The 27,760-nt window shown below is 38.2% G+C and overlaps 2 protein-coding genes across 4 annotated transcripts in view; both read right to left on the reverse strand.

Moving 5' to 3' along the window:
- Positions 1-924, reverse strand: part of taf2 (TAF2 RNA polymerase II, TATA box binding protein (TBP)-associated factor) — a 29,035-nt gene extending 28,111 nt beyond the window's left edge. For both annotated transcript variants that reach the window (XM_036590535.1, XM_036590542.1), the window contains exons 1-2: positions 521-924; positions 217-271 (exon numbers count right to left, since the gene is read on the reverse strand). In XM_036590535.1, coding sequence (XP_036446428.1) covers positions 217-271; positions 521-570 — 105 coding nt within the window. In that variant the 5' untranslated portion in view covers positions 571-924. The remainder of the gene's footprint in view (positions 1-216; positions 272-520) is intronic.
- A 2,507-nt stretch (positions 925-3,431) lies between these two features.
- On the reverse strand, positions 3,432-27,760 carry ca14 (carbonic anhydrase XIV). 2 transcript variants are annotated; one of them, XM_036590573.1, is made up of 12 exons: positions 27,521-27,760; positions 27,195-27,215; positions 19,093-19,272; positions 17,912-18,057; positions 12,660-12,755; positions 11,284-11,350; positions 10,366-10,523; positions 9,584-9,710; positions 8,470-8,493; positions 8,168-8,252; positions 6,347-6,400; positions 3,432-3,834 (listed from the first exon to the last, which is right to left on the reverse strand). In XM_036590573.1, exons 1-12 carry the CDS (start codon positions 27,588-27,590, stop codon positions 3,735-3,737), a joined length of 1,128 nt encoding a protein of 375 aa, XP_036446466.1. In that variant the 5' UTR covers positions 27,591-27,760; the 3' UTR covers positions 3,432-3,734. The 2 variants fall into 2 exon arrangements, with proteins under 2 accessions (XP_036446466.1, XP_036446473.1); XM_036590580.1 differs by lacking the exon at positions 6,347-6,400.

Consider the following 27,760-nt stretch of genomic DNA (forward strand, 5'->3'; position numbering starts at 1 on the left):
CAACATCACACACCACGTCAGTGTACCTGCTGTGCTGAGAATGATCCACCACCTAAATAACATCTGGTCAACTGACTAATGACAAACAGGGTAGAAGATGACACAACAACAGATGAGCTACAGTTTCCAAACTGCTGCTTATAAATTCAGTACCCAGTGAGTGTAGAAGTGTTGGCACTCGTACGGGAAACAGTGATTATGAGGAAAAACACTTACAATAACGGACTTCCTCTGAAAGTTGATGTTGTTGATGCAGACCACCTGGTGGGTTGTGTTAGGGAACAGACGACATAGTTAAACACACGACGGTTAACGGTTTTCAAATGTATAAGATATGAAAACAGTGTTATTTTAGCCAGCTCCTTGTTCGAATTTTCCAGTTCCACCTTAAATAGAGCAGCGGTTACATTCTGGCGGCGGAGTCTGCTGCACCATTTAAGATGGAACGGAAAATTCGAAGAAGAAGCTGACTGGAGAACAATAAAGAACAACTCCAGGCTCGGGTTATTTTGATACTTATAGTTTGTAAGGTCGCGGACTCTCGAAGCCTTTGTCTTTCTTTCGGTTCATTGTGGGGACTTTCTGTAGCTGAAGGTTTACGGAGAGAAGTCCAGACAGGAAATGCGACTCCTCACAGAAACAAACCCATTTTAGTGTTTTAGGCCAGAAGACAAACTGCAATGAATTCAAACATGTCTGAGATCCTCAGACTGAGAGCTGAAACTCCTCACACCGTGAACGCAAGACTGCGGTTTGGTGACGGGACTAAAGCCGGATAATTTAAAGTTAAGTGCTAAACTATTTTAGATGTAAAGTGAACTGGTTTAAATGTTAAACGGTTTTTTCTAACTGATTTAAACGACTCATTTCGCCCCGTTTCTCTCCGCTGCTGCGCGGCACATCAGCAACCGGCGCGCCGGATGTTGTGATGCCGGAGAATTTTCTGGGGGAAAAAAACTGCAGCGCCACCAACCGGAGACACAGAATAAAGGCGAGAAATATGACGGCAGCACAACACAGCACACTACGAGGAGGGGTGAAATTAGAAATATAAAGCCACTAAATATCACCCTGTATATTACGCTCTGGTGTGTATATATTGCAAGCGTTTTATAATTAATAAAATTGACAAAATTTATAATTCAGTTTATATGATAACGTTGGTGCTGAAGTCTGTACTTTTTCGATGGGGTAAAAAGCAGCGCCTGGAAGTGCGCATTCATCATTATAAAAGTACCTAAGACTTTTTAAGGGCAGAATACACCGACAGGACACTGTAATGTTTGCAGTTGTCCTGAGAATGTTTAGAAGGAGAACTCAAGCAAAATTAACTAGATGTCAAATGTTATTGTAAATGTTATTATTGAAATGTTATTGTTTCTTGAAAAGTATATGCTCATTTTGAATTGGATGAAGACAAGAATTGGTCTGAAGAGACCAATGCACTTTTGAAAGTGAAATGTTTTCCCATTCTTGTTTAATATAGGATTTCAGCTGCTCAACAGTTCAGGGTCTCCTTTGTCGTATTTTTCATTTTCATAATGTACCAAATGTTTTCACGGTGACAGGTCTGGACTGCAAGCAGGGCAGTTTAGCACCCAGACTCTTTTAATACAGAGCCATGTTGTTGTAATATGTGCAGAATATGGTTTGGCATTGTCTTGCTGAAATAAGCAAGGCCTTCCCTGAAAAAGACGTCATCTGGGTGGCAGCATATGTTGCTCCAAAACCTGTACATATTAGTCAGCGTTAATGGTGCCTTCACAGATGTGTAGGTCACCCATGCCATGTGCACTAAAGCAGCCCCATACCATCACGGATGCTGGCTTTTGAACTGTTAGCTGATAACAAGCCGGATGGTCCCTCTCCTCTTTAGCCCAGAGGATGTGTCATCCATAATTTCCAAAAGGAATTTCAAATTTTGATTTGTTGGACCACAGGACACTGCTCCACTTCTCCTCAGTTCATCTTAAATGAGCTCGGGCCCAGAGAAGACAGCAGCGTTTCCTGATCCTGTTTATATGTGGTTTCTTCTTTGCAGGGTAGAGTTTTAACTTGCATTTTGTGGATACAGCAACAAACTGTTTTCACATATGGTGTTTTCAGGAAGTGTTCCTGAGCCCATGTAGTGATTTCTACTACAGAAAGATACAGAAATTTCTCCATATTCTCTGAATCTTTTTAATGATATTATGTACTTTATATGACCAATTTCTTTGCTATTTTATGTATTTTACATTTTTCGTTATTCTTGAATTTGTCTGTGCAGTCTTTTACAGAATGATGAACCTCTCCCCATCTTTACTTCTGAAAGACTTTTCTCAATTTCAACATTTGACATGTTGTCATTGTTTTAATTAAATATAAGGTGATTTGCACATCACTGCATTGTTTTTATTTACATTTTGCACATCTCCCCATGAGTGTGTGTGTGTGTGTGTGTGTTTATATTAGATACACATACAAACACACACACACACACACACACACACACACACAAATGACATTTCCTGCTTTTTTACAAATTGGCTCTGATGCCTGTCCCTATGAATCTGTTAATCCTGAGATATTGTGCTTGCCCCAAGCTATGTAAGTACATAGATATACGATTAAAGGGAATTCCAACCTAGGACTAGTATTTAACATGTAATTTGTCATGTTATGTAGTACTGTTGTGCAACATTGCTTCCCTCATCATTCTGCATCAGTTTGATAGAATTCCCAGTTTTGTATCAGTTTTGTATTTGTGTTTCATTTCATTCATCAGCATGCACTGTACAAATACGTCATAGCCTACAACCACTGGGAATCCTGACAAAAATTATAAAGAAATCCTGACAGCTAGCATAGCCAGTGATGTAGAGCCTAATAAACAAATAGATACTTTATTTTTTTAGCAGTACCATTAGCTAGCGTTATCTGTCTTCTGCATTTGCCAGCTTGGGAAGATAAAAATATTTCAAGTAGCCTTTCCTCAGGTGTCTGCCCAAAAATGCTTGTAGTTCCTCCCACGTGTATGATACATTATCAGAAGGGTGTTTTCCTAGTCTGTAAACCAGAAAATCTCACTGTAGAGACTACTGTGACAACACTGAGGGAGCTGAGTAGGCATGCTTACAAACAAGTGTAGTGATGGTCAAATTTTTAATTTCGGCTGGAATGTCCATTAAAGCAGGTTTTCAGAGGAGGAGACGTTTCCCCTTATTGCTTGTTTCAATGTTTTATTATACCTCACACAGTGTGTGGGCCAGCAGCTCTATTTTGCCACTGTCTGACTTGGGCTCTTCACAAAGTACTGTTAATGTCTGTGGTACGCCTTTTCACAAAGGTCTTAATGAGATCACGACTTCTCCTTATTAGAAGTTGATTCCCCCAAGTAGGCACGTCACATATGACAAAATCACATTTAATAAAATCAATTTTCAACACAGTAGCAGATATCCCATTTGTTTATTGCTGCAAGACAAATATTATATGTACATACAGTTCAGTTCATTCATATGCAACACAGAACATTCCTCTGTCTAATTCATACAGACATCTCAATGTAAACAAGTGAATCTCAAAATGTAAAACAATGTAATGCTGCATGAGAGATATGCACAGTCAGCTGTGCATCAAACCTGTAAAGGATGAGGGATTGAAAAGGAATGAGGAGAAAATAGGAGTGAGAATGAAGTGCTGAAAGAGAGGGAGGATGGCAGGAAAAACAGATCAAATTCAGAAGTGAATGTTTACGGTTCAGGCGGAGGTATGGCCTCCTCCTTTTTTTCAGGGTCAGAGGTGGTCCTCAGGGCCATGTCCTGTTTAAGGTCCTTTGCCACATCCTTTGTTCTGCAGAGTGAAGCAAACAACAAAAATGCAAACAAAATCAGGTGATAAAACAACAGCCTAACAGCAGAGGGAGACATTGGCTTAAATTAGACTGCCAGTGTTGAACCCCTAGTCAGAAATCACAGCAGCTGCTAGACTGATCTTTAGTGCTCAATGTTCAAATGAGAAATCATTTTGGTGAGTGGGCTCCTTAAACTTTTATGATAGGAATAAGACATTGTACATCATTGTACATTAACTCTCGTCGTGAAAGGCCAGTGTCCAGCAAAGTTTGGTGATTTCCCTGCTCAAACGAATACGATTCTACCAATCTGTTAACTAATTGTCAGGTTTTGTAGATGCGATAACACAGAGAAGTCAAACTGTGTTCCTGGACTGGAGCTGACAAGCCCTCACATACTGGCAGATGCAGTGCAGCGAAAGATGTGTGGATACTACACACTTCTTTAATGGTCAAGTAGTATGCAATGGATTGAATTTAGAACATAACGTTCAAGCAAGCCAGTTTGGACTTGCCATATATATTCAGACACACTAATATTCTCGTGTACTGCTCTTATGTACAATATCAGTGGGGAACCCTCAGGGTCTTCTAGACCTTCGGATAAGAACCAATGATTTCTGTGAAATAAAATAACACATTTAATATAAGTATATTAAAAAAAGTATATTTTTAAAAAGTATATTTTTATTTAATATAATCATCATTATTGGTGTATTTAAACTATAAGAAACTGTAGTAATTTAACTGTTAAGTTGAAAACTAAAGGGTTAAATTCTTGAAACACTGCAGAAAATTGTCCAATCAGGGGTTTTCCTCTGTGACATCTAGGCTAGCCTTCCCATTGGGTAGGACCTCAGGAGCTGGACTGAGGCCTTACACTTTAGATTACCTACCAAAATAATTAGGAACCAGAAGTGAAATCAACCAATCATGTTTTGATTTCCAAAAGATGTGATCAAACATCACTATAGGCATTTTGAATGTACTGGATGCATCACTGACTTTGTGAGGTGGCCTCACCAGTGCATTTTTGTCAATTGTTAGAAATGGTAAACAGTGGCGGTAACACTTTGCAGGGCTCTTTACTAAAAGCTACTGTAGAAATGTTACAAGCAAGGTACAGTATATGTTAATGTCTGTTTGAAGCTTCAAATGAAACATTGAATGTCTTTTATAAGCTTTAAATATCTGTGTTTAATCTTGAATGACCAAAAAAATGTTAATGTGAATTAATACTTATCATTTAGCTTAGCACTAACATACTATTAAAATTCCATATGGGCGCTAGCAAAAATTAGTGTTCTCGTAGAGATGTTTTTTTTAGGACATTTATGGCCCGAACTGAACATCTAGCTCTAACAGTCGTGGTTTGCCACTGTACTATTCAGTATGGAAGTACGCCATTTCGGATGGGGTAGGAAACCTATCAAAGCAACGTGCTCACTAAAATGTAAAATATATCTGTTAGTCTATTTACTGTGCTTTTATCTCTGCTGGTAAATAAACAATTAGCAGTAAGTAGTAAAGGTTATACAGTAAACTAGTAAGTGTTGTCTTGTGATTTCTGACTGTGACTTCAATGGCAGATGACTATTTGCAACTTCCATCCATGATGCCCTTGTACATACAAAAGGTTCATATTTTTTAGAAATGAATGGATGGATACTCCATGGATGAAAAAAAGAAGACTATGACTAAACTAACAGAGTATAAAAATGAAAATTCATTAAATTAGTTGGAGCATACAGGTGTGCTACAGGGAAAAAGTCTAATAGGTTTACATTGGACGCTGTAAAGATGTGTTTATGATGGTTTTGAATCAGGGTTCCACACCTGATACAACTCATCTACTCATCATTACGCCCTAATGAAATAAGCTGGGTGTGTTAAAGCAGGGTCCACTGTTCTTACCACTGCTTTGTTGGCATGATCTGCACTATGATCAGTATAGCCACATTATAGTGCTTCATGTTTTTTGTTTGTTTGTTTGTTTGTTTTTGAGGCCAATTTAAGAAGTATAACAGCTACAGAGGGTGTACAAAATAATAGAAACTCTACCTGAAATGTTCATGCTCACTGATCACTTAATCAGGTGCACCTACCATATAGGTGCACTTTTAGGTTTGCAGACTGAATTCCCAAATAGTAACACTAAACCTACAAAGTGTACCCCTGTGGTTGATGTTCCTCGTTAAATAGTCAGGGAGTATCAGTATTTTTTGTGGTGTTTTAGCTATGTTGGGCATAATTACCCATTTACTACATTACAGCTGTTGTGATTGTGATTTAGTCTGAAAAATACAATTTATATTCGTTTTTTTTTTAAATACAACATTTTCTTTGCTATGCAGATGACCAGACTGAACATTACAGAAAAGGCAGCGAGAGTGAAAGGTTGAAGTGAGAATTCAGTCTAAGATGGTTCAGTGCAGAGTGCTGGACAGAGCAGGAGATGAGGAGAAGTTAAAGAGATTAAAGGTTATACAGTAGCTCATTAATAAATGTGACCTGGGCTGGGGAGGCGGTCGGACACTGGGCAGGACGTCCCAGCTCGACGTAGAGCTGCCGTGTGACCAGGAGACACAATCAGGTGACCAGTGACAAATCAGCCACAGATGAACATGATCAATGAAAAATCAAACATGATTCAACACATGATCTGCTTAAAATGATACAATCAGTGCATTTTGTTATGTATTTAATATCACATTAGGCTTTTATTGCTGCAGGTATGTTAGGGATTGTAAAGGGAAGAAATTTTAACTTGAAAGCAGACAGATATTCATAGAATATTGCAGGCTGACGTATTCAGGAAGTGCCAAACTGTAAAAGCACCAACAGTCCAGGGAAAACCTCCCAGATAGAAAGCATGAGGTTGAAGGTTTTCCTTAGGACATGCCAGTATTGAGTGAGTGTACGTCATGAAATATTAGGGACTTTAAGTGACAATGGTTGCCGTGACGGCCATGACAACTGGAAATAAATCTGCGTTAGCACCACATTACAGTCACTAAGCAACAACTCTAATAATATTGCTGCTATCATTTATAATTTTCTGAATCAATATGAATAACAATGATATGACTTTGATACAGATTCCTGAAAGATCTTTCTATCTCTATACCTTATTTTAAATTATAAACGAAAAGTGGGTGACTCTCTCCAAAGTTTAGGGCAATTTTCCTCGTCACAATTGCACATCTTGCTATTAGGTTGTGAAAAGTAAATCTTTTACAAAACCACATTTGTTAAAAAAAAGATTCAAGACAAGTTGTAGATTGCAAATCCACATTATTTGCATAATCATCTGCCTGCTTTTATTGGATGTTGGCAAAACGTGGTTTTGAGTCAGCCGAACATTCTCTTTCAGACCTACGTTTCCTGAATGTGGAGAGAGTTTGCTACACAGCAGAGCAAGAGATTGAGGGAAGCCTTCTGCATCTATGAATTTAAGTCTCTAGCCCCCCAGTGATGTAAGGATTTCAATCTTAATAGTTTTTTTTTGTAAAAATAACAATTTTATAAAAGTTTAAACAATTTGTTTGATGTAATAGTCTATTATATACATTGCTGACACTTGTAATCTAGCATATCTTCAAGTATTGTTGCATAGTCAGTTTAAGAAGTTCATATCAGACTATACATAGCTGTGGGCGATTGGTTTTGGTCTTTAAAATGGATCTAAAAAGTTGCTTCATAAGCACTGATGAAAGCAAGAGGCTGAAATGTCTACTCAGTCTGAGAGATATTTCTGCACTTAACATAATTAGAAAAAAGCACTTTTTTCGCTAAATGTCTCATCTTTCTTGCTGTGTGCAGGCCACATTTTCCCAGGTTATTTATGGCATAAACTAGAAATGAATGTGGAGCACTGAATGTGTGTATACTGCAGATTGATCAAGATGCACTGATGTTAATAACATGCATATGGAATGTAATGTAGACAGCTAATCAGCAGGCCAGATTTTGGAGTTAGCATGCTTATTGGCTGACTGATGCTGAGACTGACTGTGTATATAATGAAATTTGGTAATGAATGACAGAATTTCTGCATCTGTGAAAACTAAAAAACTAAAAGCTCTCAGTGTGCTGTATAGTTTCGACCCCTCAGTGGGATATAAGGTGGCGTAAGAATGGATAATACCGAAAAGCTGAAAATCCTATAGGCTTTCAGTAAAGATTTTGTAGTCTTAGTCAGTTCCAGCACGTCATCAGCAACTGCGCATGTGGAAATGAGCACGTAGGGAAAGAGAGCTGAAATCCCCCTGTCGTTTAACACTGTCAACAAGCCTGTACAGAAAAAACAAAGAGCTTGGCAGAGTTTCTCACCGAATCGTTTTCACAGCAAACCAGGTGATCGTGGCCAGGCCAATGCAACCACAGAGTGAGCCTATTACAATGGCTGAGATTTCGCCTGAGAGATAGAGAGAGAGAGAGAGAGAGAGAGAGAGAGAGAAACAAATTCATTTAAAGAACTTTAATGGGACTTAAACTCATGAGATCACATCATTAAATTTAATAAACTCATGAGATCACATCATGAGATCACATCATCACAATTTCATGAATATAAAAGCATTTCGAACATGAAAAGTCAACAATGATGGTATCAAAAATAATGAAGATCTTACCATCTGTGTAGATTTTTACTGAAACTAGACAGAAAAAAGGACGTATATTAGAATCATGCTTTTATAACACAAACATTATTTGAGATCTCCTCTCAAAGTCAAAGCCAGCCCCATGTTCTCTTCTCAGTTTCTACACTCAGTAACTAACAGTGAAAAGTTATGGTGGGTGAGGTTATGCCAAATAACACTCCAAGTTATTTACACATAAAATGTGCAATAAGGACTTTTTTCACTGGGCCCAGTTACTGACCTCAAAAGGTTTAGGGCCTGAAACTAACCAACCCTTTGGATTTTTATAATTATAAGAAATTTAGGAAGTAAGCAACTGACAGATTTTTGTATGGTTGCATCTTGTGATATTACATTAGTTATTTCTCACAAATAGCTCACCTAAACAAGTGGAGATGTTCCGTTGAAATTGCAGATACTAAACTTTTAATAGAGATTACATTTGTATTCATAAGTAGAAAAAGGAAATATTTTATTATGGTTTCAACATAAAAAACATCTGAACATCTTTTATATTTTTGCCATTTCTTTGATTTTTTAAATTCTAAGACCGTGGGAAAAAGTTAAATGCAAATGTAATTCATTATGTAGTTTACTATGTAACTGATCATGCAATTATATTATTACATTTAATTAGTTAGCAAAATACCAGTAATAACTCTAGACTTCAAATGATTAAAGTGTTTTAGTGTGTTACACTTGTTTTGAGCTGGGATGGTTTGACGCTGAAGAGTTTGTGTGTGTGTGTGTGTGTGTGTGTGTGTGTGTGTGTGTGTGTTTGTGTGTGTGTGAGAGGGAGAGTAACTAAGGGCCAGTAAGTGCCCTCGAGTGTCAGCTGCAGTGTCAGTATTTCACTTCAAGCAATCTCAGACATTCCTTAGGTGCTTTCGTTTTTCTCACCCCTCATGTTTACCACACTGCCCCTCTCTGTGTCCCTCTCAACCCACAGACCCCCGGCCCCTCTCTCACATGACTACAATAAGCTCCCTGTTCAGAGGGGGAGATTTTGAATCTGAATTAATCAGCCGTCACACAAACAAAGAGCTCGGCCGTGGCCCTCTCTTCCCCCCCCATCCCCCTTTCCCACTCTCCCTTACTCACTCACCAGGGATGAAGGAGGACAGGACGGTCCGGTGGTTAAGCGGCTGGGTGGCACGATAATTATCCTGCAGCAAAGTGGGCTGTGACTCCCCAGATTTAGTGGAGTACAGCACTGTCTCCAACTTCAACAGCTGGAGGAGAGGAGAGGAGAGGAGAGAAGATGAGGAGAGAGGAAAGGAGATCAGGAGAGGGAAAGAGAACAGGAGAGCAGAGCAGAGGAGAAAAGACAAAAGAAAAGTAGAGGAAGAGAGGAGGAGAAAGGAAAGCAGAGGAGAGAGGAAAAGAGGAGAATTAAGGAGAGGAGGTGAAGAGATGAGAGCATGAGTAGAAAGGAGAGGAGTACAGGAGAGAGGAGGAAAACAGAAGATAGGAGAGAAAAGAAAAGAGTAGAGATGAGAGTGAGGAAAAGTAGAGGGGAGGAGCAGAGAGGAGGTAAACAGGAAAGGAGAACAAAGGTATATAGAAAAAAGGGAGCAGAGAGGAGGGAGGAGGAAAACAGAAAAGAAGAGGAGAGCAGAGGAGAAGAGAGGAAATTAGAGGAGAGGACAAAAGAAGAAGAAAGCAAGAGCAGAGGAAAAGAGGAGAGAGGAGTAGAAGAGAGTGGAAGAAAACAGAGAAAAGGAGATTAATATAGAAGAGAGGAGAGTGAAGGGGAGGAGGAGGAAAACAAATGAAGAAGAAAAGAACAAAACTGAAATGCATACTGAGCTCCAAATAAGAATAAGTGTATTGATGTTTCTGTGGCCTAAGGATGATTAAGTCCTGATGCAGAATTAGTTTTTGTACCTGGGAGTGTGAAATTCTGACTTTCTCAGCGAAGACAGTCCACAGCACACTCTGGTAGCAGGGAGGAGTGGTCAGCGAACCATTGTAGCGGAAATAGCGGTTCAGGTCTCTGGGCAGCAGTGTTTGCACATCAAAGCCGGGTATGGCCACTTTCTGACCTGCCCAGAAAGGACAGCCACACACGCAGTACTGGGTCACTGGGGTTTTCAATCTTAACTGACATCTACAGCAGTGGATCCTAATTCTCTCGTTCTCAAATACCTCATTAGTTTTTCCTGCACAAACATACCTGATTTAAACCATCAGCTCATAACTAAGCCCATCATTGGATTAACATGGGCTGTTTAAGCACAAAACCTCTAAAATGCACAGTGCAGAGGTTAGTAGCATGACTGGGAAACACTACTCTATTACACTGTGTTTTCACTATTACTTTAAAGTAGAATCCATAAAAAAACACACAGACTGATACATACACATGTGTCTGATACTCATGTCTTTTGCTGTTGTGTACATCATGTTCAGTGAGCTCATGTTCTGTTTGTAAAGCAACTTTGAGCATGGCGAAGGTGCTAAATAAAGGTCATGAATGGCTTGAGTATTGACCACCAGCCCTCCTCTTGGAAATCTACTTTCCTGCAGGTTTCACCTTCACCCCAGACATAACTCACTCCTTTCAGCTAATCAAGGACTATTGAAGGCGATGATTAGATGGATCAGGTGGGATCAATTAGGGTTAGAGCTAAAGTCTGCAGGAAGGAAGCCCTCCAGGTGGAAGGTTGGTGACCATTGGTCTAGACGGTGGATAACACAAACTGTGCATCAACAAATGAGCTACAGTCTCAAACTGTACACCAATAAGGTGGAGCTGCAGTGTAGAGGTTTTTAATAAAGTGAATGGTTGGCGTATACACTCACCTGCATGCCTGATGCGTCCCAAGTAGTTAAGGATGTTAGTATATGCCTGGTTGGTTTCACCACCTGCCTGGCAGAGAGAGAAGCATTTAAGATGGACTTGATTCTACTTTAAACTATGCCATAAAGGTCAAAAATGTCAAGAAAGTTGTAATTAAATTTGTTGAATATTTTAAGAATGTAGCTGCACCCAACGAATATGGACTCAAGAACATACTCAAGCAAGTGCATGGATTATGCTGGAAATCATAACAGGTCATAAAATACACATAACACATTTTAAATGGGAATTGAAACAATTTGTCAAACATTCTGCATTCTTTAAGATGTAAACAAAGTAAATGAGCTGTTGAAAAGAACCTTATGAGTCAGAATTGTTCACAGCGGTACACAGGAACCAGTTTAATACCTCTAAAGGCCACCTCCCAGGGACTTGTTAAATGAAATAGTTACAAATACGATTCCTAATACCTAAGACAGTGTTTTATGATAGTTTTGCCATTTGGTTTTGCCATAACACAAATTTTCAAATCTATTCATGGCAGAGAAGTGCATGCAGAGTGTTGTAAGGGAAAATAGTTCCCAAAGAAACCAGATTTTTTCAGATTCACAACTGTTTTACTGTTATCAACATTACATATACAAACTTTGAAGACTCTTGTAGGTTCACTGGTCATTTTGATAGTAAATAAAAAGGCTACATTTGGTTGGAGACATCACAACCCCCATTTCCTATCACCACTGTAAGAAATCCAAGTTGGTAAGTTTCCCTACCATAAACCATTTTACACCAATCCACTCTGAATGACTTTGTTTACGTCTCAGCCAAAAATTCTGGTGAAAAACTGGTGGAAGTCACTTGTACTATTCTGGTCATATTTATTCTGACTTTAGTTGTAAAGTTTAAGAACTTAAGTATGTATGTTTGTGAAAGCAAGGTGATACTATTTATATTATATCAGATACCAGACATGCAACAAATGATTGGTTTGTCCCTCTAATCAGGGAAATAATTTTAGTCTATAAAGGCTTTGACATGAAGTCATAGTACAAGCGTTTAATTATTTAAGTGGTGTGTATCCTTAAGAATGCAGCTGCAAGTTAATGAGAAGTTAATGCACTTGCAGTTTACTGATTGACAGGATTTGGTTGTGTGATTCGTTGGGCTGTGTGTAATATAACATCAAGTTGCTGTTTTAGAATTGACTCAATTGTGCAGTAGGCCATGTAGGCTATGTGTTTTCTATGGCCTCTATTTGTTTTATTCTTTTTAATGTCAAGCCCAGCGCATAATAAATTCCAGAGTAGGTGTTTCTATACTTACAAATGGCAAATAATAATAACTGAAAAAAATGAAGCTGAAAAACTGTGATAGGCACCTCTATGAGCACTCCCAGCACAGCCAGTCCATTTGCCTGGGTTTTAGCTTCGGACATGTTGGCATACAGTTCTGAATTATAGTGGACCACATGGAGCTAGAGAGAGAGAGAAAGAAAGAGAGAGAGAGAGAGAGAGAGAGAGAGAGAGAGAGAGAGAGAGAGAGAGAAAGAGAGAGAGAGAGAGAGAGAGAGAGAGAGAAATATCATTAAGAAAAAGTCAAAAATTTGAGACGAACACCTTGATGGTTCTAATTTAGTAATATATAGTGCCATTTACTCATGCACTTGTACACTTATGAAAAAATGTTGGTTTAAATTTTTTTTAAAGAGTTAATTATTCAAAAAATGCTTGATCAACACAGGCTTTCTGTCACACTTATTCAAAAAGTGTATGTGCGAGAAAGAGCAAGTTTGGAGGACACAGACAGACAGACTGTTCTTGCCAGTCAAATCTTTTGTAAACCAGGCTTAGCGAATCTGAATAACAATCCAGTTGGCTACATTTATGCTGGGCACTGGCAGAAAACTGGCCAGGACGGTGGGATGGCCAGAGGGAGGCAAAAGAAATAAGTCCTGAGTCATGAATATCTCATCCAGAAAGACTGAGCGAGAGAGAGCTGTCTAAATGTTGTCTATGATGGAGCACAATCTTTTGCTTTCCTCTCAGTCTCTTTTTCCCTCCTTTTGGCTCGTCTGAATAAGGCCAGATGGAGAGGAACTGAAGTTTCCACCCCCTGTCTCTCTTTCTCCTTTCTTCCCTCCAAAACCCCTAAAAAGCAAACTCACCTAGTAAAGCCATGTGCTAATATTGTACAATTTGCTTCAATCTTCAGCTTGACTTGCTGTGAAATTTTAAATTTACTGATGGCACTTAAGATGCAAAAACTCATATAAACATCAATGCGTTTATAAACCAAAAGCCTAACATTTTGGTTCACAGCTGGGTGAGTAAGGTTCCCTGAATTTATTACAGTTGATTAGCTAAGAAATGTCTTATGCTTACTAGCAGACAAACAGCTACAAAAGCCCTTTGTTTGCCAAGTTGCACTATTTAACATGGATACACTGACATTTCAGCCAAAAATGGTGAAAAAAAGACATTTTTTGTTTTTGGCCAAAAGAGGAAAAAAAGGCAGATATTTCCTCATAAAATACAAAATCAAATAATAAATAGGTCAACAATGGAGTGCCAAAATCTAATCATTTTAATGATAATGAGAAATAGGGATCAAAATGCTGATTTGTTTTCTTTGTTCAAAGAGTTTGAGTGGCAGTGGATCAACAGTAAAAATGTTGGCCATGTGTGTTTCATAGTTTCTATGAGGGACATGAGACAAACGTTTTATAATCTCTGCTCATGTAAAGTAGCAAGAAGAGATACAACAGACAAGAACTTCTCCAGTATACGCTTAATAACACTTAAAACCAGGCCTGCTTGATATGCAGAATATGGTACAACAACACAAACAGAAAGTCCCTGCTAGCACGACAACACTATCTGTAGTCACGGTTTTTAAAGTGATGGACAGATCACTAAAAAACTAAAAATTAATGGAATTCATTGCCTTGGATGACCAACCCTTTTCTGTTGTCAAGGATGTTTCATGGCACATTCTGTAGCTGAAATAGTGTAATAATTTTTGTAAATTCATTTTACGTAAAGTGTCAGCTTTTTTTGGTTTTCAGTCAAGGGTGTCCTTACATTCATTTTTGGTTTTGGCCAGGAATGATCATTTTGTTGCATCACTACTGTGAAAGGCTGACTAAACCTACTAGGCAGATGCATATAAACCCTTCTCTGAGATGCAGAGAAGGGGCTCATGGGTAAGTATAGCTTGTAGAGGCTCATAGAGGCCATGACATACACCTCCAAAATCGCTATGTGTCATGTGAATCTGTGGAGCTTTGCGTCAGGTGCTGATTGGCTATCCAGTAGCACTGGGGGCAGGACAAGACTCAGTACTCAACCCAAACCAGAGCAAGGGCAGAACCAAATGGAACAGTCTGAAGGAGGCAGGAGAGGTGTAACATTGAGGTGATTGATCTTCAAAATATTACAAAAAAGGTGATGCAAGTTTTAATTCTCAAAGAGAGATGAGGAAGAACGCAGGACACACAGACAGCTCAGACACAGACCTACCAATCATTCCTGTGTAGCAGTTCCAACAGTTGTAATCTAAGGTTTTATCCCAAATCTATTCCAGCTGACTTCCCTAAAGACTTCCCTGCCACACTTCAACAATAGGCTTGTACTGAGGAGGTTAACACCTTCTGCTACTGTGTCCTTGAACAAGGCACTCTGAGCTCCAGGGAGTCTGCTAAAGCAGTGTGATTTATTCCTCCATTACCTGTTCATTCATCCTACCATCCCTCTCTCAAAACATATGGGAGTGGGGTTGGAGGTGCGGTCCAGCACCAGCAACGAACCGGCAGAGGAACCCTAGAGGGATAATCCAGGAAAACCAACAGGAGCTGGAGCACAAATATAATACCTGGTAGGGTACCTGGCAATCAGCCAATAAAAAAGAATGATTGGTGCATCTCTAATGCCTGTTATTACTGTGTGATTCTCTGTGTACGTAATGGAGAAACAGGGACAAAAACAAGTTTTGTTTTTTTTGCCTTGGGAAATATTCCCCAATTTGGATATTTTTCAAAAATCACTTAATTAGTAATCCACTCCTGTAATTCTAATTCTTGGGCTGATTAACCCAAATTTAGCAAAAACAAAAACTCTGAGTTTGTTTACTCACACCAGAAACAGATTACTGGAAAGTCAAGACTCTCCAGAGGGACACTTTGATAATATAGCTTCAGCTTGAGTTAAAATGAGGGAAAATCTGATGTAAGAGAGGAGCAACACAGCAGAGAAAACTCAACAGCACACACTGTACTGATATATCAGCACGAAGACTGGAAATTTACCCACACAAACACATATAAACATATACATATATATATATTAGGGGTGCGGGAAAAATTGATTCTTAGATGCATCGCGATGCGGACGTGAACGATTCTGAATCAATTCACCAATGTCAAAAATCGATTTTCTAAATATTTAATTGACAACGTAATGTTGATGGAACGCAAAAGGCGGAACTTGGAAGTGGGTAAGTGCACCGCCCGGACAGTCTGTGGCGGCACATAACAAAAACACAACTGGATGACTTTCACTCTGCTTTAAGCTTTAGCTATAGCCGCTTCTTCCCATCTCCACCAGAAAACCTTTCCTCAGAAGTAGATCAGTTAAATGTCTCTCGTTTGACTGTTTTACGAGGCTGAAGTCGCTTCTTATTCTCCAGCTTCTTGTTCGAATTTTCCTGTTCCACCTTAAATTCTGACTGAGGCGCCGAATGTAAATGCGGCACCATTTAAGGTGGAACGGGAGAATTCGAAAGAGACGCGACTTCAGCTTCACCACTTTTTAGTGTTTGACAGTCTCTCGTTGCAGATTTAACATACCAGGAAACCAACTGCGCTGCTTATAAATGCGAATAACGCATCGCTGCTATGTGACCTGCAGTCTGCACGCCGGTTCTCAGTCGTTGCGAAACGGGGCTTTCGCGCTATGCTGCACACGTCCCGTCTCAAAGACATTTTACTGACACAGCGACCCCGCCGCCGAAATTACAAAATCACTGAAGAAAACGGGTAGAATAGCTGTAACATGTGCTGCGTGGACATCCATCACCACTGGATCTTATTTCACCGTAACTGCGCATTTTATTGCAGATGAGTAGCAGCAGCTTCTCGTGCTCCAAACAAGAGCACTGAATGAGAGCCTTCTAGTTCACTTGCCACATCACTTCCATTTGATTTATTAAAAAAGATATTGGAAGTAAATTCATTATGGATCATTGCAAATACTTTGCTTTAAAAATACCAAGTCACTTTAAATAACAACACTGAGTTACTTAGTCACTTTAAAATGTATATTGTCTCTACATTCTGTGTATATTCTGTGTATACTTTGTGTATATTTAATATATTTCAGTTGGTTCTTCTTGTATTTTTATTTTTACTTATTTACTTTCTGTAAAGTGATTAGCTGAGCCTCACCACAAGCATTTCAATGCATAAATGTCCTGACATGTTGTGCGATAAATAAACTTGAAACTTGAACTCGTAACTTGAACTCACACAGTGAGAAAATATAAATGCTATATAGAAAAGAAAGATGTATCGATAATCGTTTTATAATCGCATCGCAGCCCTCTGAATCGTAATCGAATCGTGAGGTGCCTAGAGATTCCCACCCCTGATATATATATATATATATATATATATATTATATATATATATATATATATATATAATGTATATATAAAACGTCTGGGACTTTCCATTTAAACCTGGAAATAAATAGCATACTTTAAAAAATTATCAAATTAAAACTTAAAACAAATTAAAAGTCAAATGAAAAAGGAATATTCAACATTCTGCAATATTTCTGGATCACTAATCAAATTTAAGCAAATTTTTAGACAATGACTGTGTGAAGGACTTTGTACAAAGAGGTCAGACTTTTTTAGTCTTATCCCATCCATTGAAGGTCCTGTTCAAAAACAGGCTTTTGTACAAACTTGTGGAGTTCATGTCAGCTCGAGTGCATTCTGTCATTAAAGCAAAAACTATACTGGAAATACTGTACCAAATACTGAAATTTTGAAATTTATGTAATTTTTTTTTTAATTTACTCAAATTGTTATATTCATAATATAATGAATATAGTAAAATTACATTAAAAAAGAATGCAAAATGGAATACAAAATGGTCTCAGATGATTGGACACCATTGTTTATGGTGCATTTTTACTTTGAACAAAATTAAAGAAGTTTTTAACAAAGTAGCTCACAATCAAACAGCATTGCCAGCACTGAAACCACTCACCGGAAGTTTATAGAGGAGAATCATGTACTGTGTAGCTAGCCTTTGATAGTTAATATAGCTAGCGTTAGCTCTCTATACTTCCTTGCCTAGGTCAAATAGGTCACATAATTAGTGAAGTCTTGTGTTCATGAAGAACTGAGGTGGGAGCACATGATGCTAATATGTCAAAATCCTTATCATTCACAACATACATCATGACGGAATATTATAAACCTAATTCTTGTTGTACTTTTTTATTTTACTGGATTATCCTCCCTAAATCTTGGTTTTTGGAATTGAGATAATTGCATGAAATCGACATCTGTATCAGAATCAGAGCTGAAACCAGAATTTATAGGATCAAACTGCTCTGCACACACCTCTGCAGAAGCACTACTTCCATCAATGGTGTGCTCGCTCCCTGTAGCCACGCCCACTCCGTTGCCCCAGTGTAGGTGGAGTTGAACGGCACTGAATTGCCATGGCAACCCAGTCACGCCCATCCAACTTGGCAATGGCATCTCCACTGAGAGAGAGAGAGAGAGAGAGAGAGAGAAGAGCTGGATGAGTATTAAACTCATGTTAGTCATAGCCATGTTTTCCAGCATTGTAAAACAGCTGTAAAAATAGTACTTTTTATTAGCAGATAACAGATTGAACGTCAGTAATGAGGAAAATGTTTAAATTTGTCCAGATTGATGAACAGGACGATGGATGATTCTATAATACATTGATGATAAAATTAATGTCCAGAATGCCTCTTATTTGAAAAGTGGTATATAATGTCTCATGGAATTACTGTAAATAGATGATGACAGTATATATTTTTTATCAATTAATAACTGCTAACTTCTTTCTGTCCCCCCCAAAAAATGAAATATTAAACAAAAACTATTAAAATGCCTTATGGTTTTGTCTAACATACGAAACCATGAACAGAATTGCACAAACATGCTATAAATAATACAATAATGAGATGTGAAGTTACACAGCTATATGTATACAATGACTGAATTTACTGTATACTTTACAGTCATTTACTGGCAGCAGAGTTGTCTGTAAAGTACTTCAAATTTACATTTACTGGAGCTGAACCACAATGTCTACCGCAGACCTGTACTGTTATTTCATTCTGCAGATTATTATTGTACATTTTCCTGGTAAGTCAGGAACTGCACTGTAACTGCACTGTAAGTCACTCATTTTACTTTTTGTACTTTTACAATATATTAACAGTAAACGTACAGTAGGGTTTTTTCACAGTATATTACTAAAGCTTGGAAGCTTCATTGTATGTAAAGTCTTTCTAAGTCTCTTCTAAGTTAAAATAGGTTAACATGTCCTCTACAAAGAATATACTTATGACACATTTTATGTTTTAATTTTCCCCAATATGTTAAATTCAGCAAATAAATAAGAAAATGGCATACTTTAGTTTGTGTTAACTTATTTGCAATCAGAAAATAAACTAAACATGTCATTTGGTCAGGGCTGAGTTTGGTCAGGGTTAAGTATGTATGTGTGTGTGCTGTGAATGGGAGGGACGTAGCTAGAGGATTACCTGTGTGACCGTTGTTGGAGAGAGTGAAGGGTTCACGGCCATACTGGCCATAGCCCAGTGGCTTTATTGGGGTGAGAGACGAGTCGTATTGTGTTCGGGAAGTGTCCACATCTATGGGTGACTGACCAGAACCTCCACAATCTGGAAAAACCTCTGACCATTCAGATTGTCCCACAACTCCTGTAGGGAACGAAATGCAGATCATTTATGAGGGTGCATGTATGAATGTGTGTGTTTGTGGGTAAAGAGTGTGTGTGTGTGTGTATGTGTGTGCACGTTTTGCACCATGTTATGATAAGATCTTAAACTAATTACTTGGGGACCACTAGCCATGTGGTATTCTCCAAGCAAGGAGGGTTGAAAAAATGCAGGGGAAAATGGTCCCATTTTTTTTCCCAAGCATAAATTTTAACTACATAACATTTTCAATGTTTTACCTAACATATTAAACTCAAACAAGGGAAAAATATATATTTTTTCTACATAACATAAACATTCATATAACCGCATCTTAATCAGTGGTTATTAGCAATTCTTCTGTCACCAGAAACCATAATTGTTCCTTTAATAATGTGTAGTAATAATAATAATTACTATGATTTCTGAGTAGTAGTTCTATAAATACATATAGTTTAACAAATACTTCAGTGTTCAACTAAATCAATGAAACGTACATTAAACAGTAGATTATATGCGATTCTTATTATGAGTTAATGTTTTTGCTTTTATCATGGTTGGCGTCAATTTAAAGTGCATTCACTTCCTTTCATTTTAGAGTGTCTTTCAGCCAAAGATAAGGACATATCTGAGCCATTTTAGATTCCCATGTGGCCCTGTCCTCTTCCAGAGAGACTGGACTTTCTGCCATTTGATCAACAAGACTGATGATCATTTTATAGCTTCAGAATTAATGTTTTTCCATGACAGTATAGAAAATTATGTGATAAAGCTGTGATTCAAAAGACTGCCCAGTAATGTAAGTAAGAGCTCCTCAGTAATATAAAGCACAGAGTAGGTTTGCTTAATAATAATAGCAATAATAATAATAGTAAAAATTGATTATTATTATTATTATTATTCACATTACTTACAGTTATTAGTAGTAGTAGCAATAGTCGTATTACTAGTAGTATTCTTGATTTTCATATTTTATAATGATCAGTAATATAATACATGTTAAGTAAGGGGCTGTTTGTTTGTTGTAATGTCGTGTGTAAATAGCTGTGATGGTTTAAGTTCCTATTTTGCTGGGCAGCTCCTACCAACAATATGATTATTTGCACCACACGCTGGAGACTGGTGACATTTCAATGCCTGTGCCATCTCACACATTCCCACCACCCACAAGCACGAGAAGCTGATCAGGAAGTGACACGACTGACCTCAGCTTGTTCCTACAGAAAACAGTGGGATGACTGGGTCCAGTTTGCATATAATGTCAATGATGTATACTCAGCAGCAGCCTTTTACCCAAAATTCCTTGAGATACAGGCAAAGACGAATCAGAGTGGGTGGGTTTTGTTTACAGCTGTCCGACCAACATAGCGGAGAGGAAGCCATTCAGATGTAAATGAAAGTATATTTGTTAATTAACTTAACTCCTCATTAAGCTGCATTATACTTGTAATCTGAACTAAGGTGCTGTGGATTAGCAAATTAGCTCACTAAACAAAAACAATACGCCAATATGCAGAGCCTGCACATTGCATGAGCCTGTAACGAATGCACACATTTAAACTAAGCACCCTCAAGGTCTCTTACCCTATAGGTCTGCATATTGTTGGTGTCACCAAAGGGTCGCAGTGCTTAGGGTGCCATTTGGGACTTTAGTCACTGGCGACAGAAACAGCTTGAGCAAATAAACAAACACCTAAAGGTGTTGCAGCACCAGTTTAGAACTTTTGTTGTTTTTGTAAGTAATTTTGTATGCTTTATTTTGTATACATTCATTAAACTAATGGACAAAATCCCACCCAGTTCACAGTCTGTTCATTGAAACACAAACATAGTATTGTGAAAGCTGTGGAAAATAATTGCAGTCAGCTGAAATAATCACAAACAGCTCAAATAATTGCGTTTATGTAATAATTGTGACAGGCCTGTGTGTGTGTGTGTGTGTGTGTGTGTGTGTGTGTGTGTGTGTGTGTGTGTTTTTGTGTTCCAGTGTGGTGCTCAGTTAGTTCCTTGTACATGAGGATTAACCCACAACACATCACCCCTCTCACACAAACACATTCACACCAAAAAGGAGGGAAAGAAAACTTTGTAAAACAGCTCTGCCGTTGCCAAGGTGATCACCATGGAGATGGTGGGACACATATCCCTAAGCCCTGCCAGTCCACCTCTCGCAGGCTGTCCCAAATACGGGCAGAGGACAAAGCACCACAAAGCCCAGCGTTCATGCACTGAAAACACAGCCTATACCTCGCACAGACACACACGTGCAAACAGGCACGCACAGGCAAACTCAAGCAAGCACACAACACACAACTGAACATGAGCTTCAGTGGACGTGTTTAGACTAAAAATCTCACCTTTTTGTATAAAGGCCTTAACCCAGTCGATATCACAAATCTGCTTTAATTTGAACAGTGACCAATATTTAATATGCTTGTTCTGTGCAACATCAGAGGTTCATATAAATACATATTAGAATAATTAATGGAAAGTCGTAAAAAACTGAAGAAATTTTATATATGCCCAAAAAGCTGAAGATGATTCCTTAATAACTACTATGAAGTTACAATACAATTAATATCCCTCATGCATTGTATTTCAGTCACATCTCAAGGCAGATAACTTGATAAAAAAAAACAATAAATAGATGATCAGAGTATATCATTTATACTTAAATAACTTCTCAATGTTGCCAAATTACTTCAAAAATAAGTAGCCTGAATGTTGCCCATTCTTTTGTCTATTGTTATAAAAAACAGTCTGTCATACAGTGACAGAAGCCACGTAAGAAACTCTATTTGAGATGACTTAACAACTTCACAGTTTGAGGGGAGTGTATGATAATTTAGGCAAGCAGTTTGCATGATGTCAACCTGGAGGAGCTGCTTACATTTCATTAGTCTTATAGCCCCAGTGCAAAAAGAAGTGCCTGTGAATCAGACCTAGATATCATCATTTAGTTTAAGCATGACATAATTAGTGTGCATGGTTGTATAAATTTACCATCCACTTTATGAGAATTCCCTACCTTTATTTTTATTTTATTTTATTTTATCTTTGTTTAAACATGGTAGTCACATTGACCCTTATTCGTCAGCTGCTTATGGCCAAATCTTATAAAATGAGCGCACATAGATTTCACCCTATAGTTTTTGTGATTCATCAATTTCATCTTTGGTGCATCAGTACAATCAAACGCACATCTGGCAGGAGTGAGTAAATTTGAGCACAACAGTTGAACAACTTGAAAAAAAACTTAATTTGGGTAACCAACAGTATTATCAATATCATCTTTAATAACAATAATAATACAATATAACTAAGATTTAACAGCATTTAATTCTATTTTTAAAAAATAATCACACAATCAGATCATTCTACTCTTAAAAAGACATTTTATTTCACATTTTATTCTTTCCAGTCATTCTTTTACCACCTCCAACTCCACCTACAAGCACAGCCATTGCCTCTGAATGTTAACATTTTAATGGCTTCCGACCAAAACATCTGCATGAATTAGAGCGTGCTTTATGTAAATGATATGTAAATAAGGTACTGGCACTTGATTTCACACACTAAACCTGATTCATCATTTGCGCTCAAATCTCTGTTTGTCTCCTTGTCATACAAAAGTTTCATGAATCAGATGCAGAATAGTTTGTATGTCAGGCGGTCAAATCTGCACTCTTTTTGCGCAATGTTGATGAATAAGGGCCATTCAGATTAGAAATCTCTTTTGCAAGTGAGTCTTGGCCAAACAGGCAAATCACAACAACCAAGAAGACAATCAGCAGAGAAACAATTACAACGGGCACCACCACAAATAAGCTTAACTTATTCAAAAATAATTAAAAATCACCATAAATCATATGAATAATAACAAGAGCAAACATAATGATACAGATCTTTGACAATTATCTTAAAATCTGAGAGATAAATTGCTCCAGTTTCAAATGTTTCTGCAGATCATTCCACACTGACTGACCATATCCAGGCCATACCATCGGAACATCCAACTGAATAAAACTACTAGAATGTAAACTTGTTTGCTGAAAAGAATGCAGACAAATATGAAGGAAACTGACCAATAATTGCGTTGCAGACAAAAGTAATCCAATCTATTTGTCTTCACACCGAAAGTGGAAGCCATCCAGTCATTTCATAGTGTACCTTATACTTTGGAGTGGGGGAAGTGTGAGGGCTGAGTGTCCTCTTCTTAGGTCCAATCCCATTTCACCCCTTGCCCCTACCACTTAGCCCTTAGCCCTCTGTTTTTTCGCATTCACGTCTAGAGTTAGGGTGTCCCAATTTTTGTTGAGATGTAGGGGTAGGTCGAAGTGTTAGGGCTACATGGCCCTCCAAACGGAGGTTTTTCAGAGGCTCACTCCAAACAGAGTATTATGAGAAAAGAAAGAAAAACCGGCAAGATGGCTGCGCGAGCAACCAAAGAAACCCACAAATGTAAATATTTTCTTCGTTAAAAATCACGATAATCATTGTATCATCTTACTTTAATGGCGCTCCAATGTATTATGGTCGTCTCCATCGTAACAAGCATAAAAAATCGTTAAAGTATGCTAATGTCTTGCTAGCTAGCTAGCTAATTTTCCCGTTCCACCTTAAATAGTCCAGCGGTATTGACGCCTGAAGCGTTAGAATGTAACTGCTACACCATTTAAGGTGGAATGGGAAAATTCGAACAAGAACCTGGTGAATATCTGACTTCAGCTTCGTATCACCAAAGAAGAGGGTGACAAAGAGGTGGGTGATAATAAATAATTGTCTTGTACCCCCTCTTTTAAAGCATATGATGCCCTAAATGTAACTAAAGCCCAGCAGCGAGGTTGCTGAACTTTCCCCTTCTCTGCCATCACTGAAGTCGGGCCGGGTCGCCTACAGAGCACCGCTAGTAACCTGTTAATGAAGCTGTTTTTTTTTTTTTTAATTTGAGGTTTGTCCCATTTCATAGGGCAAGATTTCAACCACTACCCATTGTAACTCCGTTCCAAGGGGTTAGGGTGACACTCCAAAACAAGGGGTAGGAGTAAAAAGAAGAAAAGGGATTGGGCCTTAGACTCCTTCCAGCAGAGGGCTGTGGCATCACTGGAATATGAACTCATGATCTCCAGATGACTGAGTAGTTAGACAATTGTTCCACTCTGGAGCCACAAATAAAAGTATTAAAAATAGTTTTACAAATTGCATCATCAAACATTTGGATATGTTTTCATATTTTGAAATTTCACAGCTCCCAGCTGGCACAACTGTCTAACTGCCTGTTCTTCAGGTATTGATGAGTTCAAACCCCAGTGATGCCACAGCCCTCTGTGGAGTAGCTATTCAGTTCATGCACCATTTGTTAGCCATCCTCTAGTTTTCCTCCATGATCAGTTTTTGACCATAGGGGACTCTGTTTTCAACCTAGAAGTGACACTGATGTGTAAAAACTCCAGTAACACTGCCAACACCGCACACACTACCACACCACTGCCATGTCAGTGTCACTGCTGAGAATGACACACCACCCTAATAATATCTGATCACCGGTGTTCCTGTGGTCAGTCTGTAATTGCACACCAGTGGACCTAAAAGGCAGGTAGGACCATATGAAGTGGCCAGTGAGTGGACATACAAAGTAGATACAAGGTAAAGAGTAAAGTCAGGTGAGAGTGCTTTCTGCTGATTGTTATGTTACATCCAGGAATGACATCCAATCATCACTTTTTGCCTTTCACGTTCTAGTAAATGCAGTTATAGTTGAGCGGATGGACATTAACCAAAGTTTTGATTGATCTGTAATGCAGTGTAGTTACAGAGCTAAACAGCCATATTAATTCTAAAGAAACAGAGGAAGGAATAGCGGTGGTCTGTCAGGCCTTCATCTGCTGGCATGTACTCTGTTTAACCCACACAGAGGGTTAGAGTAAGCCTGATCACATGCTACAGCACCAGCTAAATGTACCCCTCCATACACATAGAACGTGGAAAGAACATGTGTGTGCTGATGTACAGTCATATGCGAAAGTTTGGGCACTCCTGGTCAAATCACATGTTTTGTTGGTTCTCTAAGTGAAAATAAGTTAACACATCGTTTACTGAGAACACACTACTGCACATTGTAATGCACAATGACTGTTTATTTGCTGAATTTAACATACTCTTTTCAAACCACTCTGGCTAAACATTTCGTGCTTCTGCCATACATTTCAATCCATCTCTCTCTCCCTCTCTCTCCCGCTCTCTTTCTCTCTCTTTCTCTTCCATCTCTCCCTTTCTGGTGCCAAGCTGGCAGACTGATCAAATGGAACTAACAGGGCTTGCTGGACAGGGGCGAGTGAGGGGGTGAGGCAGAGAGGGACGGGGCGGATTCTTTTGATGTCAGCAAAAATGGCTGCTTGCGTCCCACAGAACTGCACAAACACAGTCTGAGAGGACCCACAATGCATTGCTAAGACGACCCACGACTCCAATGAGTTCTAAACTTCCCTCAGTGAGGCATTTGAGTTTGACTGAATTGCTGACTATTAAAAACGGTTCCACAAACCCATTCATTCTGAAAAAAATTTACATAATGCTTTCTCATTGCGGGCGATACAGCAAAAATATAATATCACAATACTTCAGGAAGTTTTTCCAATAAACAACTTATTTACTCTTATTTGAGTCATTTCTGTTAATATTTTAACTTATATGTAAATTATCACTACAGTAGCAGTACTCTTACTTAAGTAGGGATTTTCATATATATATGTATATATATATATATATATATATATATAGTACTGTGAAGAATTGTTTGGAGAAAATTACAATGGATACAACTTTACAATAAATACAAATGAATAAATAAACAATCTGAACCATTTCCAAAACCCTCCTTGAGGAGGTCCAGTATTTACAGTTACAATCTGCTTTAGCTATTTAACTCTTCATTACATGAACTCAGGTGCTGCTGATGGCATTAACAAATCTATGCAATGACTGCACTGAGACATCAGGAACCAAACCTGTGTTCCTCTAGCTGAATCCTTCTAACCAGCAAATTAAGAACTTCGTTAAAAATAAAAAAATCTTGTTTTACTCCTTATGTTTTACTGTATTCATGTTTACTTGCTTGTTTTATTTATTCTAACGTTGTGTATTGTTTTGACTGGCAAAAACACACTTACTGCCAAGAGAATAGGTTTTAAACCATTTTCAGGACTACACACTTAAAAAACATGGTTCTTCAAGCATTCTTTAGTAAAGAAAATTGTTCTATATAGATATGCACCAAAAAAGGGTTCTTCTGCTGTTATGATGTCAAGCTTGTAACAATAGCAGAACCCTTTTTGGTGCTGTATAGAACTATTTTCAAAAAGGTTCTTTATAGAGCCATCTACAACACATTCTCTATCAATCTGAAGAACCATTTCATGAAGCAAACAACTCTGTAATTATGCAAAGGGTTCTTTGAGTGTTCATAGTTCTATATTTTCTTTAATTAAAGAATCTTTTTTAAGAGTGTATACATATATATATTTATCACACACACACACATATTTATACACGTATGTTTGTGTGTGTAAATATATATACATACATGTGTGTGTGTGTATATACAAATATTTATATATATATATATATATAAATGTATATATATATATAAATATATATATATATATATAAGTATGTATGTTTTTAACAATACAATATATTAATACTGCTATTTAAAGTTTCTTTCTTCAGTTCACAAAATGTGACCCAACATGTTGCAAAACTAATGCATTATGGGTAAATTATATTTTTTGTTTTTTATTAAGTTCCAGTCAACCACTTTGTGAACTGTAAAATGTAAGCAACTGAGGTACAGCTGTAATGGCGCAATTACTGAGATGTGGATCTCCCAGCATGGACTGTGAAGATTAGTGAAGAGGTTTTGTTACCTGCATATGTCCATTCTTTGACTGGAAAAAGAGAAAAGGAAAAGGTGTCAGCAATTTCAACATTTCACAGATGATAAGAAATGCTCTACCAGAGTTAAATCCAGTAGTTTTATTATTATATTGGTATTGCACTTATTATTAACCCGACAATGTTCTATAGAACACAAACATAACATAAACATAAAAAACAGCATCACTACCATCATCGTAACAACACTAATCCACATCCATCACAGTAATATTACAAAACAAGCTGGATTTGCCATTATTACATTGAGTAGTCAACTTTCTGACTGTAATGCTGATTGTTCTAATCGCGCGCTTACCGGCTCTTGTGCTCTCCACACACTGCCAGAGCAAGAGGAAAACAGCCGCTGCCAGCCAAGCCGGGTCCATGCTCTCTCATCCAAGTTCCCACACACACATAGACGTACACACACACACTTTCTGACTGGGACTGGGAGTGTTGTGGGAGATGAAGACAAAGAAAGAGACGCCTTGAGCTTGGGGCTGGATTATTCTGAAGATGCTCGTCGTGGGGCAGGTGGTCAGACGAAAGGAGCAAG

The sequence above is a fragment of the Colossoma macropomum genome, unplaced genomic scaffold (assembly GCF_904425465.1).
Source record: "Colossoma macropomum unplaced genomic scaffold, Colossoma_macropomum, whole genome shotgun sequence".
Lineage (NCBI taxonomy): Eukaryota > Metazoa > Chordata > Actinopteri > Characiformes > Serrasalmidae > Colossoma > Colossoma macropomum.